The sequence below is a fragment of the Nanorana parkeri genome, unplaced genomic scaffold (assembly GCF_000935625.1).
Source record: "Nanorana parkeri isolate BGI_ZX_2015 unplaced genomic scaffold, ASM93562v1 scaffold145, whole genome shotgun sequence".
Classification (NCBI taxonomy): domain Eukaryota; kingdom Metazoa; phylum Chordata; class Amphibia; order Anura; family Dicroglossidae; genus Nanorana; species Nanorana parkeri.
Genome location: NW_017306413.1, coordinates 954195 through 970986, shown reverse-complemented (window position 1 = coordinate 970986; position 16792 = coordinate 954195). Strand labels below are relative to the sequence as shown.

Sequence of the window (16792 nt, the reverse complement as noted above, 5' to 3'; positions counted from 1 at the left end):
CTATTTCCTTACACTTTTTTTTTAATTGGTCTTTTATTTTGTAAACATGTTATATGGATGTTTGTTCTGTCCTACATGTGGTTCACGAATGGATTTACTTATGTACTCAATTTTTACAGATATTGAATTAGAATTAGGTTCTTCTGCATAACCGTGAGAATGTCTGTACATTTTTGTAGAACATTTGAATTGGAGTATATAATTCTAGTGTATTCATTGCCTGACTGTAGCCATGCCATCAATATATTAAAAATGTTTGCCAAGAAAAGCTTCCAACCTTATAAGTAGGTTGTGAGGAAATCGTTTATCAGAGGGTTCTAGATATTCTTGAATCTGGAGTGGTTCCTCAATATGTTCAGGTTCCTCCTGTGTAAAGGATATAATTATCAGACTTATTCAGTGCAATAGAACAGGAAGCGACGAGGAATTGAAATATGCATTAGCCCTATTACAACCAAATTACTTTCAGAATATTCCTGTTAGATAAAAGATGACTGCTGATGAGTTTATATTGGGTACTGCACTTTGTAATCTGTCAATGCTTGTACTTCATGTGAATGGACCATTTGTTAAATTGCTTTTTTTTTTTTGCCTTTTGAAGGTACTCATTTATGCAGGTTATGATATAGCTAGTGGTAGTCACATTCAACTGCACTTGTTCTGTAATGTTGAAGACATTTCATAGCGTATCTTTAGTTTTAATGAGTGACACAGACACCTTAATCCAATCAGCATGGAATGTGTGTTAAGGCAGATGTTGATTGTCCAGAAGCAGGTTGGGAGATGTGAAAGTTATGAAACCACCTAATTACATAATTTAGGAAGTGTGTATAGGTGTTAAGCTTTTGGTTTACATGGCTGAAGATGTTTATTGTCAAATTGTTGGGGTAGAGAAGTTAAAACCGCATTATATGTGCAAGACCCCTGTTTCGGGATGGGTGTTCTAGTTTGACATATATGTCCTCTTTTACACCTCTTGTTGTCCTCTGTCCAAAATGTGCACATCACTGTCCTCAAAAGAATGTATTTTCCCTGTACTTGTGTAAGAAAACTGTACTTTACCAGTAGATTTTGCCCTCTTATGTTGGACCTTTTCTGTGGTTTTTTTTTTAGAGGTTGTTTCATGTACATCTGCCCAATGTACAGGTCTTTGCATTTCTTGCTACACCCCACTGGATAGACCAAGTTACTTTGCATATGTTTTGCTGTTGGGTCTTTTGGATGTACAAGGTTTTGTCTCCGGGTATTGCTGGGCTTGAAAGACACAGGGATGCCATGTTTGTTAAATCTTTCTTTCCAAGTTTTTCTGACACTCCATCTGCTGTACATACAGGATGACTATATTACTCTTTATGTTCTGCTTCTTCCGTTTGATGGTCCCATGTTTTTGATTTAGTCAAGTTTAACTTTCCTGTATAAACCAACTGAGCAAGTTTTTGATGAAAACTCTGTGTGGTGTCCTATTGCAAAGAAAGCAAGGAATTGGATTGGCTGCTATGGGCAAACAGTTATGCGTTTATTTCATTTCTGTAAATCATCCTTTTTACTGGCATACTTTGTGAAAAAATGTTAATTACCCACTTCCAGTATATAAAATATTTAGTTATTTATGACTATTAATGAAGAGTATGAATGGCTTAGTTCACTAAGCTATGCTGCATGTGTAATTTGCCATAACAAGTGCTATATTCAACTCTCATTGCTGAAAATAACAATTTTTATGTAAAAAAATGGTCAATAAAACTTTGAGATTAACTCATATTGCTTTAAAACATAAAACACGTAAAGAGCAGGTCTGTCTGGTGACTATTAACTAATAAACTCTACAGAAACACAATTCACTTAAAGCATATCTTAACCCAAAAATGTAATATATTGCAGCTTACCAATCCTTAAATGTTGTTGGGGGGTTTTAAGTAATTTTCAGGCCTAAAATGTGGAATATAACATGGGTACAAAAAATTTAAAAAAGGCCTCAGTCATGAAGGGGTTAAAAAGTAAAACTTTTTTTATTTTCACCTGGTGTTCCGGCCAGTAACACACTTCTGAGAGAGGCTGCACTCTATGGAGCAGCTATGGAGCCACCCTTGGAAGCAGTATTGCCACCCTGTGGGGAGGGTAGTGGTAGATGTACTAGCAGATTTAGATTGACTTGACAAACAAATGACCCATATTTATACAGGCAAAGCTGCCTCTTCTGCCTATAATCATGTGTCTACTCTGCCTATTGGTAAATCTGGTCCTTCTCATATTGTAGCATTTGGAGAAAATCCGCATTTATGAGGAGTGCATACTAAGACCATCGGGGCTATTCACAAAAGGGTGAAGAGTTTGGAGAAGGCAGGAGAAGTGAACAATCTAGGACAACATAGCTGAACAGGAGAAATGTTGCTCGGGGGCCGAAAAGGAGGTGGGGTGGGGGCGCTGGACACAGTGATTTCATTCAAGGATGCTACATTTTAATAATAAAACCTGTTACAATAACACCTCTGACGTGATCAAGTGTCTCATATTGTAAACCGCTTGTTTGCAACTACTTCACATATATGGTAATCTCGTAGCTAGTGCTTGTATCCTAACCTATCATATGCAAAATGCCTGATAATGTGTTTTGACCAGTCCCTGCGCTTTGCTCCACCCTTCCCCAGATTTTGGTTTGTTTGCTGAAGCCTTAGCTGTTAATGTTTTATTCTCCCCTCTTCGGTTTTAATTTGAGATTGACAATGTTATAAACGTGCAATGCATCTGTCATGGCTGGCTTCCTGTAAAAGTTTATTGTGAATGTTATGGTTATGCTCTCTGTTTGCACTGTGTTAAATTAGCTCCAAAAAATCCAGGATTCCGCTGTGCTGCTCAGTACTGGGGGATGGATGACAGTAAAATCTTCCCTAAGACCTGTTTTTTTTGTCAGTGTGGTGGAGGTGTTTTTTCTGTGTTCACCTAAATTATGCCATATTTTACAGAAAACCATTCAGCCCCTCCAGACGTTACCACATACACCTCAGAGCACTCGATACAAGTAGAAAGGCCACAGGGATCTACGTCACGAGTCACCTCGAAGTATGGAAATGCGGAGCTTATGGAAACAGGCGATGGTGAGTACCTGTCAAGCTACACTACTCAGTATAGTGTAAATGTATTGCCATTGCATAACTGTGAACTGATCACTTGTTCTGGTTATTTTTTACTATCACTTCATGTCTATGGGTACTTTAAAGCAGGCATTGCTGTCCATTAAAATGTAGAAATATGCATGGTAGCCCCCATCCTAAACTATTAGCCCTAACAAAGCAAAAAAAAAGTTTTACCTTAAAACCCGACTTATACACTATTTGTCAAGATTAGGGTGGCATCACTAAGCCTTCCAGCAGTATCTTTGAAAAGCTGAGGATCCCACGCCTCGCAAGAAGTTACTCCTGCATTATGAACCATATGACCAGTGACTCCCACTGGTCATGTTATGGTCCTGGAATTATGTTTCGCAGCAACCGTTTAAGTTATTCTATTTTTTTTTTTACTGAAGATTCTGTATTGATCTTCTGCACACTGCTATACACCCTTACAAATTTCTATCATATTTTTACATAAAAATAGGAAATCTTGGTTTCATATGTATTGTATTACATGTTCAAACTGGCCAACTACTTCAAAGTGATTCCTCTCTGGCCAGCCCCAACTCTACTTTGCAAAATGCAGCATGGGATTACATATTTATATAGAGTATATTTAAATGCATATCTCATCAACATTCCATGAAATTATTGTCATCAAACCAATTTGGTTTTCAAGAAATACCTGTTCACCAAAACAGGTTCATGGTTTTCAAGAAATACCCTTCCACCAAACTCCGAGCAGAGTAGTAGAAAGACCCCCAATAATGTCACAAACTGCCCATTCCCAAGCACTGCTTAAACTGATGATATCACTGGGTATTTCTACTACTCTCCTTGGAGTTTGGTGGAAGGGGCTTCCGGGCAACGTCACAACATTCTGCCTTGAATCTTTAAAACATTTTTTTTTATGAAAGAACACATCCCCGGGATCTTTTTAGATGTACCTGCTTCTCTCTGCGGCAGACTTTAGCCATGCAGTCTGCTGATTTGTTTGCAGGCAAGTCTAAAGGGATGCCAGCAATGTGTTCTTTCTCATAAAGCTAAGAAACAAAATGATTGATGACAAAGAAAAGTAATACCTTTTGAGAGGGGGGCCAATGACAGTACTGATTGATGAATGATGAATGTCATTCAGACAGGAAGTGAGGGTGGGCTCACTATAGCTGCTGCAGCTACTGTGGAGATACAAGTTAGCAGGGAATTGAGAGTATTCATTTTTATAAACATGGGAGAGGACTTGCTACAAGTTTGGGGGAAAAAAAGGTAAGGCTGGCGTTTAGCTTTTAATTAAATATTATTTACACTTCTTTATATGCTCATTATTCAACCACAGTGTCCCCAGAGTTCAATATTTTTATGAAACGCTAGTGAATGACTTATCTGGGTAAAGTCTGTCCAGTGCTGAAGTATTACCTGAAGATTTATTGTAATTACAAAACCTATACATTTTTTTTAAAACTTGGAAGTGAATCAAAGAGTATTGCTACATCAGTTGACACTAAAGCTACCCTACATTGGGCAGAGAGGCACTCATCACCCCCAATAATGTCACAAACTGCCCATTCCCAAGCACTGCTTAAACTGAATCTTGATAATTGGGCATTTGGATTGTACCTGCAGGACAGTCACCTTCTTGTGAAGAATCTGCAGCTCTCCAATTTGTCTTAATTATGATCTTTAGCCAAACAAAGTCACGGCTGATTTGGAAGGCGAGCTGGATCCGTGTGAACAAATTTCAGTCCTTTGTGTTGGAGATGAAGTTCATTATTTTGAGAACAGTGAAAAATAATTAGTACTTGCTGTGTTCCACAGGCCTGCAATTTCTTTATTTCCACATTAATGAGTATCGCCTCTGGCTTTGTGGGTTACTAATTGTATATGTATTAAACCTCTGCTGGTAGATCACTGAAGCATTCCAGTTATTATGAGTGCATGTAACAAGCCATGTTTAGATTAAAGTGAACCTGTCATGAACTGGACATGTGATCAAAAAATGTTCAAGCAGGGACTACCTCTTGAAGCAGACAGCAGATCTCGAGATGTCCTTTTAAATGTTATGCAAACATGACTTGCTGACCAATAGAGAGATTCAGGAGGTAGGATACGGTACGGCCAGGCTTGACTTTTTGCAGGAAAGTCGAGATGTAAATATTGCTTCTGTTGTATATTTCTGTGGATTTATTTATCACTGTGTCTTGTGTTTTCCACTGAATGTTACTTTTGCTTGTGATTTCTGGAAACATATTCAGTTGAATTTACACAGATTTGTGGCAGTTTAATTTTAACAGCAATTGCAAAGCCACAAGTTATGGTGGTCTATAAGTGTACCTTTTTGTTTGGTGCCTGAAAATAACAATAGCAATGTGCGTTAAAGGGCCAATGTTGTAAAAATATTCATGATTTTCTATAGGCAATAGAACAATGGAACCAGAATGTTATCAAATTTCATACATTGATTTTGATATTTCTCTAGTATTTGTTAAAATAAGTAAACCAGGATTTTTTTGTACTTACTGTCAAATCCATTACTTGGAGTTCATGAACGACACTATCAGTAGTTATTCTAATACTATTGGTTATACTGCCACCTGCAGGAAGATTTGGACACGTAAAAAAGAAAAAAAAAAGCAGTTGACCATCCATGTATTTCCCCTTCCCACTCCAGCATGATTCAGTTTTGTAGAAAACAGTACTTAGGAGTAGATCACAAAAACACAGAGTGGTGGGACCTGTGTCCCATAATGAACTCCAAGAAACAGATTTTATGGTAAGTACAAAAATCCAGTTTTCTTTAGTGTTCATTTAAGGGACACAGGATCAGTAGTTACTCAGAGCTTTGGAGTAAGAAAACTTGAAGAAATTAAATGAACTCTTTTTGGCTTAGAGGCAGGAGAAGATTTGCTAGGTTTAGGCATAGGCTTATTTTGCTGGCGTTAGTGAGTATTCTTACCACCAGTAATTAAATTGTCCAGTGAAAGACCAAAAAGACATTCACCATCAAAAAGCATGCACTGCCAGTAGTTTTTTTTAGATTGCTGTTCTGCAGACCAGCATTTAAGCCACAGAGATAATTTTTTGCTCATAGACAGGACTTTTATTCAAGAAATTAGACAGATAATATCAACTAGACCAGGGGTCAACAACCTGCGCCTTAAGAGCCGCATGTGGCTCTTTCATCCCTCTGCTGCGGCTCCCTGTCCAGGGGCTGAAGTACCGGCGGTGCGGGGGGTGGTACGGATGTAACCGCACACTGTGTGCTGTTATTTAATTTAATTAGAAAAGTGGATTATAATGGGGAACGTTACACTGCAATGTTGCCTTTTATAATCTAGTTCTAGGATTAATATAGCGCCAACCGTTTGCGGAGCGCTTTACAATATAAAGTTTGTGACTAGGTTGGAATGTGTGACCGGTGACGTGGTCACACATTTCACTGTAATCCCGCCCAGTTTTTCGGCGGTGGAATGTGTGAACGCCAAAAGGTGTAGCATTCCAACGCTTTCTCAGATGTTCCATGGCAGATCGCATCGCAAATCGTATGTGCAGGAGAACTGATCTGCCCTGGAACAGCTGTTCGGTCCTGAAATGTCACTTCTATCCGACTTTGTGAGTGGGGTGGAGTGCAAGATCGCACTCACAGAGTCGGATAGAAGTGACATTTCACGACCAAACAGCTGTTCCAGAGCAGATCAGTTTTCCTGCACATACAATTTGCGATGCCGATCTGCTCTGGAACAGCTGAGAAAGCGTTGGAATGCTTCACCTATTGGCGGTCACACATTCCACCGCCAAAAAACTTGGCGGGATTACTTTGAAATGCGTGACCACGTCACTGGTCACACATTGTAACGTAGTCACAAACTTTGATGGAACAGCGTCATCAGGGGCTGGTACAGCCAGTACCCATGTGAGGGGTCTGGGCAGCCTGGGGAGCCTCTTACATGAGTATCAGCTGTACCAGGGGCGGCATGGCAGAGGTGACAGGGGAGGGGGTGGAGGAGGCCAGGCCCCAGCAGCAGCTGGTAAGAGGAGTTGGGAGGACATACAGGGAAAGGGACCCCTGCGACCAGCCCACCTGAGGCCCTACAGAGCCCACCATAGAGAGTCTCAGATGGGCTGTGCAAAATCTATGGTATGCTGGAAAGGGTCACTCTCAGGTGGGCTCTGCGGGGTCTCAGGTAAGCCCCGAGTCCAGTGCGTTACTAAGCCCAGAGTCCAGTGCGTTACTAAGCCCAGAGTCCAGTGCGTTACTAAGCCCAGAGTCCAGTGCGTTACTAAGCCCAGAGTCCAGTGCGTTACCAAGCCCACATACTTATATACATGCTATAACTAGCATAAAGGTAAAAAACGATATATGCAGTGTTATCTTCATTTTAGATGTCAAAAGGGTTTTGTGGCTCCCAGTGTTTTTCCAAATGGCTCTTTGAGTGTTTAAGGTTGCTGGCCCCTGAGCTAGACCATCAACACAATAATGTAGTACTCTAGGCAATAGCTCCACTACTAAAGGCTCAGTAAGGACTGTAGCTGGATCCTTTGACATCAGTCCATTCCCCTAATGGCTGACGTCACCTATATGACAAAATTAGGATTTGGAAAGGGTTTTCAAAAATTTTTTTGTGGGATCCTGAAATATAGAATCATGCTCAGTAGTACCTAGTAGTCAGTGTTTTGTTCAGGCTGGATCCATGGAGGGAACAGCTTACTTCTTGAGAAAATCTTCATTAGAGTAGTATTGGTCTGAAAGGTGTTTGGGAGCATTAAATAATTTGTTAGGAGTAGCCTGGTCTCTATACAGGTCAGGTTGAAGTAAGGAGTGTATCAGAAAGGTTTTGAATGTCTTGGGGCCTTTTAGGGGTCCCAGATCGGTAACAGAACTAATAGAAGCTACATGATCTTCCATGTAATTGTAGCTTGCACAGCATCGATAAGAGCTGATGAGGTATCTTTGCTTGGGAGCTGTTTCAGCTGACTGAGTCACCTCAGGCAGAAACTCGTCTAACAAGGACCTGTGAGACCCTTCTTTAGACTATAGATGCGCATGCAGCAGAAAGCTTGGAAGCCACTAAAGCTGCAGGTTTGTCAGACAAAGATTTTGGAGGTGAAGTCATATAACTCTGCTCACAGCCTCTGTGTTTAGAGAAAGCAAACAAAGTTGCAGGTTGGCCCATAAATTCACGCATAACTGCAGAAAACTCCTCTCTGGATAAGTCAGAGGGGGCCATACCTAATAGAGCTATGGGAAACTCTGAAGAGTGAGTTGACTCAAGCAGGGAAAAACAATCCAGGCTATTGGTGTCAAGTCCCTAAGGAAAGACACTGCAGGCTGCCCTTGAACGGTCAGTGGATCATGAGCTGGAATGACCAGTTACCGCAGGACTTCTCTCTTTTTGCATGGGATCCGATATGTTGTACTGTTTAATAGAAACAATTTAGTAGAACACACCAGACGTAACCTTGGTTTACTCACAACCGGCTGCTTAAGCAGGAGAGGTTTAATGGTGGAGGTGTTTAGGTCACTGTAGGTGGCAGCATGGACTAATCTGAGTGTGAACCGTGTTTCTCTTGCTGATGGGAGCAGTGGCAGGAACAAGCTATCTCTTACCACTGAAGAAAAAAGGCAGAAACTGAGTGGGGAGTTTGTGCACAAAAGACACTCAAGCTAATAACTCAATATGTAATCCCTCAGCATGTCAACTCTTTCTGCGGAATCTGATGGAAAAGGCAAGGGATGGTGGTCATTTCCAGATAGCCCTTTTGTCCTTCTGACTATTGTCACTTAGATAGAAAGTAGTGGGAAATCACTGAAACGTGAGGTAAAAGAAAACCTAATAAGGATACTTGTTTTAGAGACAACTATCTAAAATGGGTTTTCATTTCATGTTGGACATATTTTTTCCTCTTACTTCTTGGTTTATATCCAAGACGAGAAAAAAAATATCTCCTCAACGAGATATAAAAAATAAAGTTTGGCTTTACTTTTACGTCTTGGCCTATATTATGGTGCCTCACTATAGTTGTATGTACTATTGCACCACATGAGCTTGCATTAGTTGTTAAACAACATCTCCACAATTCTTTGATAATATTGAGGGTTGTGTTCTGGCATTTGCCAGCCTTAGACCTTTATGGATTTGGCTTGTAATAGGTGTATTGTTTTTTTGTCCTGCAGGCGTTCCTGTAAGCAGTAGAGTGTCTGCAAAAATCCAGCAACTTGTCAACACCTTAAAAAGGCCCAAGAGGCCTCCTTTACGGGAATTCTTTGTAGATGATTTTGAGGAATTATTGGAAGGTAAGCTACTAACTAATATTCTTCGGGGTGGGAATTTTTCTGAAGACTGCTTATAAATCCAGCACAGTTATCTCCATTAAAACAATGTGCCATTCATTTTATTTTAATTGCTTTTTATTTGTTACACTTGTATTTCCCATATTTCTAAGGTACCAGGGTACCATGCAATCCTATACAGAGTTTTGTTTAAGGTCCACACTACCTGATACAGAAAAGCTCATATTCTAATGTACCCTCTACATACACCTACACTTGTGTGTTTTAGGGCCATTTTAGGCCAAAGGCCTTTAACCACTTCCCATCTTGCTGTTGTACCTAAACAGCCTGACGGGCACTCCTGAATGCAGGTGGACATTTTAAAACTTCCACTCCCACTTGCGCGCGCTCCTCCGCACGTGCTTGAACGGGAAACTGTTTGCATTTCATACAGGCGACGGTGGCTGTTTACATACAAGTGTTTGGGTGGCTATAGAGCCACCAATCGCTTGTATGTTGTGCTGCCGTATGCGGTCCCCTCCCCCTTCCTGCCATCGCCTATCCCGGGCTCCGCTGTCCCCGTGCAGGCTGGGAACAGCAGACAGCTCCCTGAACACTGATCGGAGGGAGATCAGCACACAATCTCCCGCTGGTCTCCCCTATGATCTCTAAATGAGGCAGTGATGTGTATTACATAATTTCCGCCTTCTGCTTCTCTCCAGCTTCTGTAGCTGGAGAGAAGCAGGTGAAGCAGATCTCTGCTTCATCAGCTTATTTTGGGGTCCCTAGGTGACAGGGGTGTTATAGACCCCTGATGTTTCCATAAAGAGCACCAGTCACTGTATATTTGCACAAAAAAAATTGTGTAAAAAAAATTAGTCTCATATAAAAAAAATTATTAAAAAGCACAAACATGTTTTTATTGTCCCCCTGCCCCCACATACACACACATGCAAATGTAAACATGCGTTGGATGCGCTTACGTGCAAAAGCGACGATTGTGCCTATTGCACTGCACATGTTACATATCACCACGAACATCGGAGTTAGAGCAATAATTTTAGGGCCATCAAACACTGTTAACACTAAACTGATGAGCAGTAAATGCCTTTTAAGGCGTCACCTATGGCCAATTTTGAGTATGGTAGGTTTTTGCGATTTTCACACAATTTTAAGGCTTGACATGTTTGGTGTTAATTTACCCGACAGGACCCCATCTTTTATTTACCCAAAAAATGGGTAATAATAAATGTTTTATAACTAAATATAGTATTTTTTTATCCCGCTACTTTTTTCCTTAATATAGTAAAAAATAAAACCCCAGTGGTGATTAAATACCACCAAAAGAAAGCTCTATCTGTCCCTATAAAACGGTATAGAATTTGTTTCAATAAAGCGTTGCATGACTGAAAAAATGTCAGAGTACCGCAGTGCTGAATAATGAAAATTGGCCTGGACAAGAGGGGGGTTTAAAACCCCAGTCTTCAAGTGGTTAAACAGAGCATAAAAACCCCATGCTGAAAACCTTTTAAGAGGAGCACACAAACTTCATGCAGGTGTAGCCCTGGTGGGGACTAATGCTCTAAACTCGGTTTTTCAAGGTCACTTTCCTAACCATTGCTCTTTACTGTGTGTTATGACCATATATTTCTTTCTTGTGTGCTTACCTAGTTAACGAGACACATGCCTAACCTGTCAATGTAATTTTTTTGCTTTCCTGCAGTAATGGGAACCTCTGGGATGCATGCTCCTTGGAATACATTTAAATGAGCTTATGTAAATGTAATGTTTGTACTAATAGCCCTTTTTGGGTTTTGCATCTCTTGGGGAGCCTTAATGTGTCTTAAGGAAACCTAGATGCTGTTTTTTGACCCTAAAAATGAAGTTTCTCTTGCTATCAAAGCAGATGCCCAGTTTTGAGAGTGTAGAATATGGGCAAACATTTTTGTTTTTCATATGCCTAAAAATAAAAAAATATTGTGAAATCAGTTTACCATACAAGTGATTCAAATAGGACATATTCAAATATTTTACATTACATTTCATTTTGTCTTTTGCACAAGAGCAAAATGAATACATCTTCCTGTTCCTACTACTGATACCTCCGATGCCAGGTGTGTTTACTACATTAAACTCATTTTATTTTGACAGGTTTGAATAAATCAGCCCCTGAATCTTTAAGGATAATTTTTATATATGTTTATGAGAGAAAACAAGAAAGTGAGACTGAGGGCTAGAGAAAATAACCATATATTATGTAACTGTATTACACAACCAGACCTGGGTAACAGGAAACACAGGTGTGTAGTATTACACATTGCCCTGGTATGTAGAGATGAATATATACTGTGCACCTGACTCTGGTAGAGTTGGCATGTCTTCATGCATTCACTAACTGAATGTGATCGTATATTCAGTGTTTATTTGAGTTGCTAGAGATGCTCAGAGCCAATAAATAATATTCTGTATACGGCAGAACATTAATATAATAATCATCTTCTCTAGCCCTAGTTTAACTTAATTACATACAGTAGCAGTAGTAAACACCACAGTAGCTCTGTAATACTGTAAGGTCTATTACCACAGATTATACATTACTAGGCTTGAATAAGTATCAAATATCCAACATTTGTTTCTCTTTTGATATAGCATTACAAAGGTATAACAGTGCAGATTTGCTAGGAAATAAAATAGACCTATCATTAAAATTCACACATTGCTTGAATCAGCTAGACACATGTCACAGTTTTCAAGTTCCTTGCTGGTCATCGGTTAAACTGCTGCTCCTGAGCTTCTCTATACAACCTAAAGTCTAAGTAAAATGGTCCTTGACAACCAGCAGTGAGTGAGTGGGTATTTCACATCATTAGATACTGCTGAATCTTTTGCTTTTTAAATGGGCTGAGCCCAACAAAACTAATTTGAAAGGAAAACATTAACCACTAGACAGAACCGAGGAGCAGAGGAAATAAATACAGTACTTCTCTCCCCTGCTGTTTAGCTCCATCTAGTGGTCATAATGCAGTATTTTCACAATATTGCATTCGACTTGGAAAATTTTTGCTTACATTTGCACAGAAAGAACATTCACAGAGTTTGGCTCTGTAAATTGTTTATAAATACACCCCTAAGTGTATTTTTGAAATCAACTAGTGTAAGTATCTAAATTTGACTTGGCATCAGCTTCTTGCACTCCCCTGTATGGCAGAGCTCACACTGGGAGAGGAAGAAGCACAAGCACAAGACAAGGAGCCAGTTCATTGTGTTAAAAAGGAGCATGCTAAAGAAGGAGAGAGTAGAGTGACAGAGAGAAGAGCTAATCAGTCTGCTGCTTCTCTTTTGCTCTCCAGGCACAGGGAGAAGACATGTAGTGTTACTTAAAAAAGAACTATGGGGTAAGTGTTTTTCCCCATAGTTCTCAAGGGTCAGGGGAGGACATATTCTAGTGTCCTCCCGTGACCCAAAGCTCAGTATATAGTGAGCTGCAGCTCGCTGTATACTGAGACCGCCGCAGTGGGACGGATCCCGACAATGCTGTCGAGATCCACCCAGCTGCGTGAATGACAGCTGGCCGTGCCTATCTAGAGGCAGAGCCAGCTGTGCCCGCCTCCTCCCCTGTTCGTTCCTCCACTCAGCGCTGGAAGATCGGAGCGGGGGAATCCCTGCAGGGAGCCGTGAGTGACAATCACTGCTCTCTGCAGGGAGATCGAGAAGTGAGCGAGCGATGTTATGCGTTCGAGCCGTCCCATGTCGGCTCGAACTATCAGGATGAGTGGATGTCACTCACCTCAAAGTTCTCCTTCAACTGTAGCAGAGAAAAGTCTGTCTGCGTGGAGTTCAGCTTGTATATTTTAAAAAGTAAAAAAAGGACTATAGTTCTCTTGTAAAAGTTCACTCCAGTCAAGACAAAAGTTACCAGTAAACCAGCACTTTTTTGTTTTTTGTTTTTAGATCAGTTTCTGTACTTGATATTACAAATTTGCTGCCAGTAGCTGTACAGTGTGCATGTGAGAATATCCAATGTTGAAAAGTGGTACATTGTACTGTATATGATTGGCTATCTGAGGACACTGTCTGCATAGAAATACCTTTTTTGGTGCCCTCGTAAGCCAAAAATAAAAATAATTGCAGTCTTTTTTATTTAATGTTTTTTTTATATTTGTAAGTATACTGCTGTACAATAACAGAGTATTTTAATGGTTTGTTGCTCTTTGTCACATTTGGGACATGGAGAATGTCCCACTGACAATTCTGCTGCTGGTGACACCTCACCAAAGGCAGAATGACCAAAATCCTAACTCTCCCAAATGGAAGTTATAGTCTTACTTTAGAGTCAAAGTTATCAATTAGAAAGCAGCATGGAGTGTCACTTCCTTGGTTCAGGCAGCTACGAAGTGACTTTATAAGAGAAGATGAGTATGGTGTTAGCAAATCCCTAGTGCGCCATAGGTCTGACAATTAGAATATTTAAAGTGTCAGATGGAGAAAGCTTTTGAATGCTCATTAGGTATGCAGATAATTTTACTGTTAATAATACTGTATTCTCCACCTTGTCTTCCAAGTTCAACAGCCTGATCCAAACCAGCCAAAACCAGAGGGAGCACAGATGTTAGCCATGAGAGGGGAACAGCTGGGTGTAGTCACTAACTGGCCTCCTTCACTGGAAGCAGCGCTACAGAGATGGGGAACCATATCACCTAAAGCGCCCTGCCTTACCACTATGGACACAAATGGAAAACCACTGTACATCTTAACATATGGTAAGAAATGTTCTGCTCATCTGCATGGATAAAATGGGATGATCAATGGTGCAGGTAATTGTTTAACTTATGGTGCTGTAGCCCTGCTGTGAAATTGAAGTGGTCAAAGCTGATATATCATTTTTTTGTAGATTCCGATGAGGTAAACATCTTTTTGTTATGACAAAACTGTATCTCCTACCTTTTAATCCCCCTGCGCTGGAGTTGTGCTTTTCTTACAAAATCAGGAGATTCTCACTTTTTGATTTTGAAGTACAGCTGCTTTGTGGGATATACCGGATGTACTAGATTAGGGGTTTTTTTTGGTATTTGTTAGCAAAAACAATTATCAGATTGAATTGAATCCATCATAGGAGTTAAGCACCACCTTGTGTTTTAAGTAGATCTAGAAACTGCACCTACAGTTGTCAACTGACCACCAATGGCCAGGATTTAGTGCTTTTGAGAGGATTGGTTTGCCTGAATCATGACTTGACCTGCATCGGGCCATGCATTGCCAGTTTGCTGCTGGTTGAATCAGTCTGCTTGGTGACCTGGTGTAGGGATCCACTTTTTCGTTTGTTAGAGAACCCCAATCCTGTGATCTTTTAGTCAGCAAGTGAATTGGTCTAAAGGGATTTGCCGTATGTGCAGTGTATAGTGATGGAGTGGAACACAACCTTATGTGTACCATATCATCATGAGGCAATTACCATTTTTCGGACAATGCTAAGTGTGTATAATTGTAAGGTGAACTGGTGAGTAGTCTAAATTACGCTTTTTACCATTTTATTTTTTATTTTTGATGTTTCTTGACATCTTGACACATTATTTATTATGGGACACAATTTGGGATCATATAATGATTTTGCTATGAAGTATAATTTGCAGGCTAGGACACTTAGAGCACACTCTGTTGAGCATACTATCTTTTCTTGTATTGCATAAGAAAGGGTGACCCTAATACAATAAAAATAATAATCAGTATTGTGCTGGCAGTGAGCTTGCAGTTAATAATTCCGAAGGTTATCTTCAAAAAATCATCCACAACTGAAATGATGGAAGGTTTTTTATAACAAAGCAGGCCTTCGTATGAAAGATTTATATTTGCCCTCTGACTTGATTTTGCTGACTTTCAGGATGACTCTAAGGCTCCCTGAAGTCAGACAGATTCTGTAGTGTCGGATGCCAGGCATCATGCTGATAGCACACTGGATCCAAACTCCTGAGTGCGTTATGGCGGCTGCTTGGATGTACTTTCTAAATCATGAGCAGAAACAAACCTGCAGACCAGTGGATCAGGATGAAAGCCAGGGAAATTTTATTTGCAGGAGATGTCTGCAATGGCAGCCTCATTCTTCCCTAGTACAGGTTTACTTTTTATAGGAATGTAAACAGCAGCTTTACACCACATGGGGCCCTCTCTGCATTGACTCTCTGGTTCAAAGTCCTCTTCATATCACTGTATATAATACCTAAATAAGAGGGTAGACATTAACATTCCATATATAAGGCTGCATAATATTAATAATAATTATTATGATAAAAAATAAAATTATTTAAGACTTCTGTAACTGGTTCTATTTTAGCTACAGCTCAGGTCTCATTTGATTATTCTGGTTGGCTGATCAGTCATAATGTGCTGATATCCTTGTGTAAATACACCTGTATGGACAGCTGCCATGCTTTTAAATTTCGACCTCCTCTTACATATACCCTGATTATGTTATTTTAGTATGTCTCCCTTGTATCACACATTTAAATAACTGCTTAAGCAACTGCTTAGGAAATTAAGAGCTAAAGTGAATTTGTGTTGAGAACATTTGGCCTGTCAGTGGTCTGAATCAAAGCAAAAACTTCCTTATTTATGGTGAAAACTTACTTTCCCATGTGCTTCAAGTTCAAAGCAGCCCTTGTTAAGTAGTATGCATCCCAATGGTATTAACGTTAATGGTTTATCCCACAGTAGGGGCCTGCTTATTCATGTAGTCTGTGTATGTTTCCAGTTACTGGATTATTTCATAATGTTTTCAGAAGACAAATTGGGTGGAAAAGGTGTGATCGGGGTTAACACTGAATTAGCTTTGTTTTATTACTTAATGTTTAGGTAAGGTTTTCTTTTTACTGGTTCTGCAATTTATTTTACGGACCAACGTTTAATAGAGTATAGCGTAAAATTACTTGCTTAGGTCTACTGTAATGTCTGAGCCAACTACAAAGCTGTAACTTCTCTGTGGCAGTTCCCAGTCCTAAGCATTATTCTTTAGATGCAACGGATCTGTTTAAATTTTTCACTTGCAAGGTAATTTTTAAACAAATGCGCTTTCCCATTAATTAATTAAAGTGGGCCCATCCCCCTCACATGAAACTTCCACCATTACTGTATGTACCAAATAAAAATTTTTTTTTTTTTCTTGCCTCCTTGTTTTGTTTGTTGCCACATGCTAATGGTTCACTTCTCCTCTATTCCCGCTCTGACATTTTGAATAGTGGACATCATCGGGGGCCAGCTTGCTCTTCAGCGATTCGGCTGCCACTCCACTGATGACATCCATGCCAGATCTCGCGCATGCACTGCACAAGATCTGTTGCTCTGTTATTTATATATATATATATATCCATGACTATGGCAACATAGTGGCATTACACTACCTCTGGTGAGGTTGCTGAAGCCA

General features: G+C 40.0%; 1 protein-coding gene across 2 annotated transcripts in view; it reads left to right on the top strand.

Moving 5' to 3' along the window:
* Nucleotides 1-16792, top strand: part of DIP2C (disco interacting protein 2 homolog C) — a 358168-nt gene that overhangs the window by 198163 nt on the left and 143213 nt on the right. For both annotated transcript variants that reach the window (XM_018554178.1, XM_018554179.1), the window contains 3 exons: nucleotides 2964-3095; nucleotides 9283-9402; nucleotides 13941-14138. In XM_018554178.1, the coding sequence (XP_018409680.1) occupies nucleotides 2964-3095; nucleotides 9283-9402; nucleotides 13941-14138 (450 nt within the window). The remainder of the gene's footprint in view (nucleotides 1-2963; nucleotides 3096-9282; nucleotides 9403-13940; nucleotides 14139-16792) is intronic.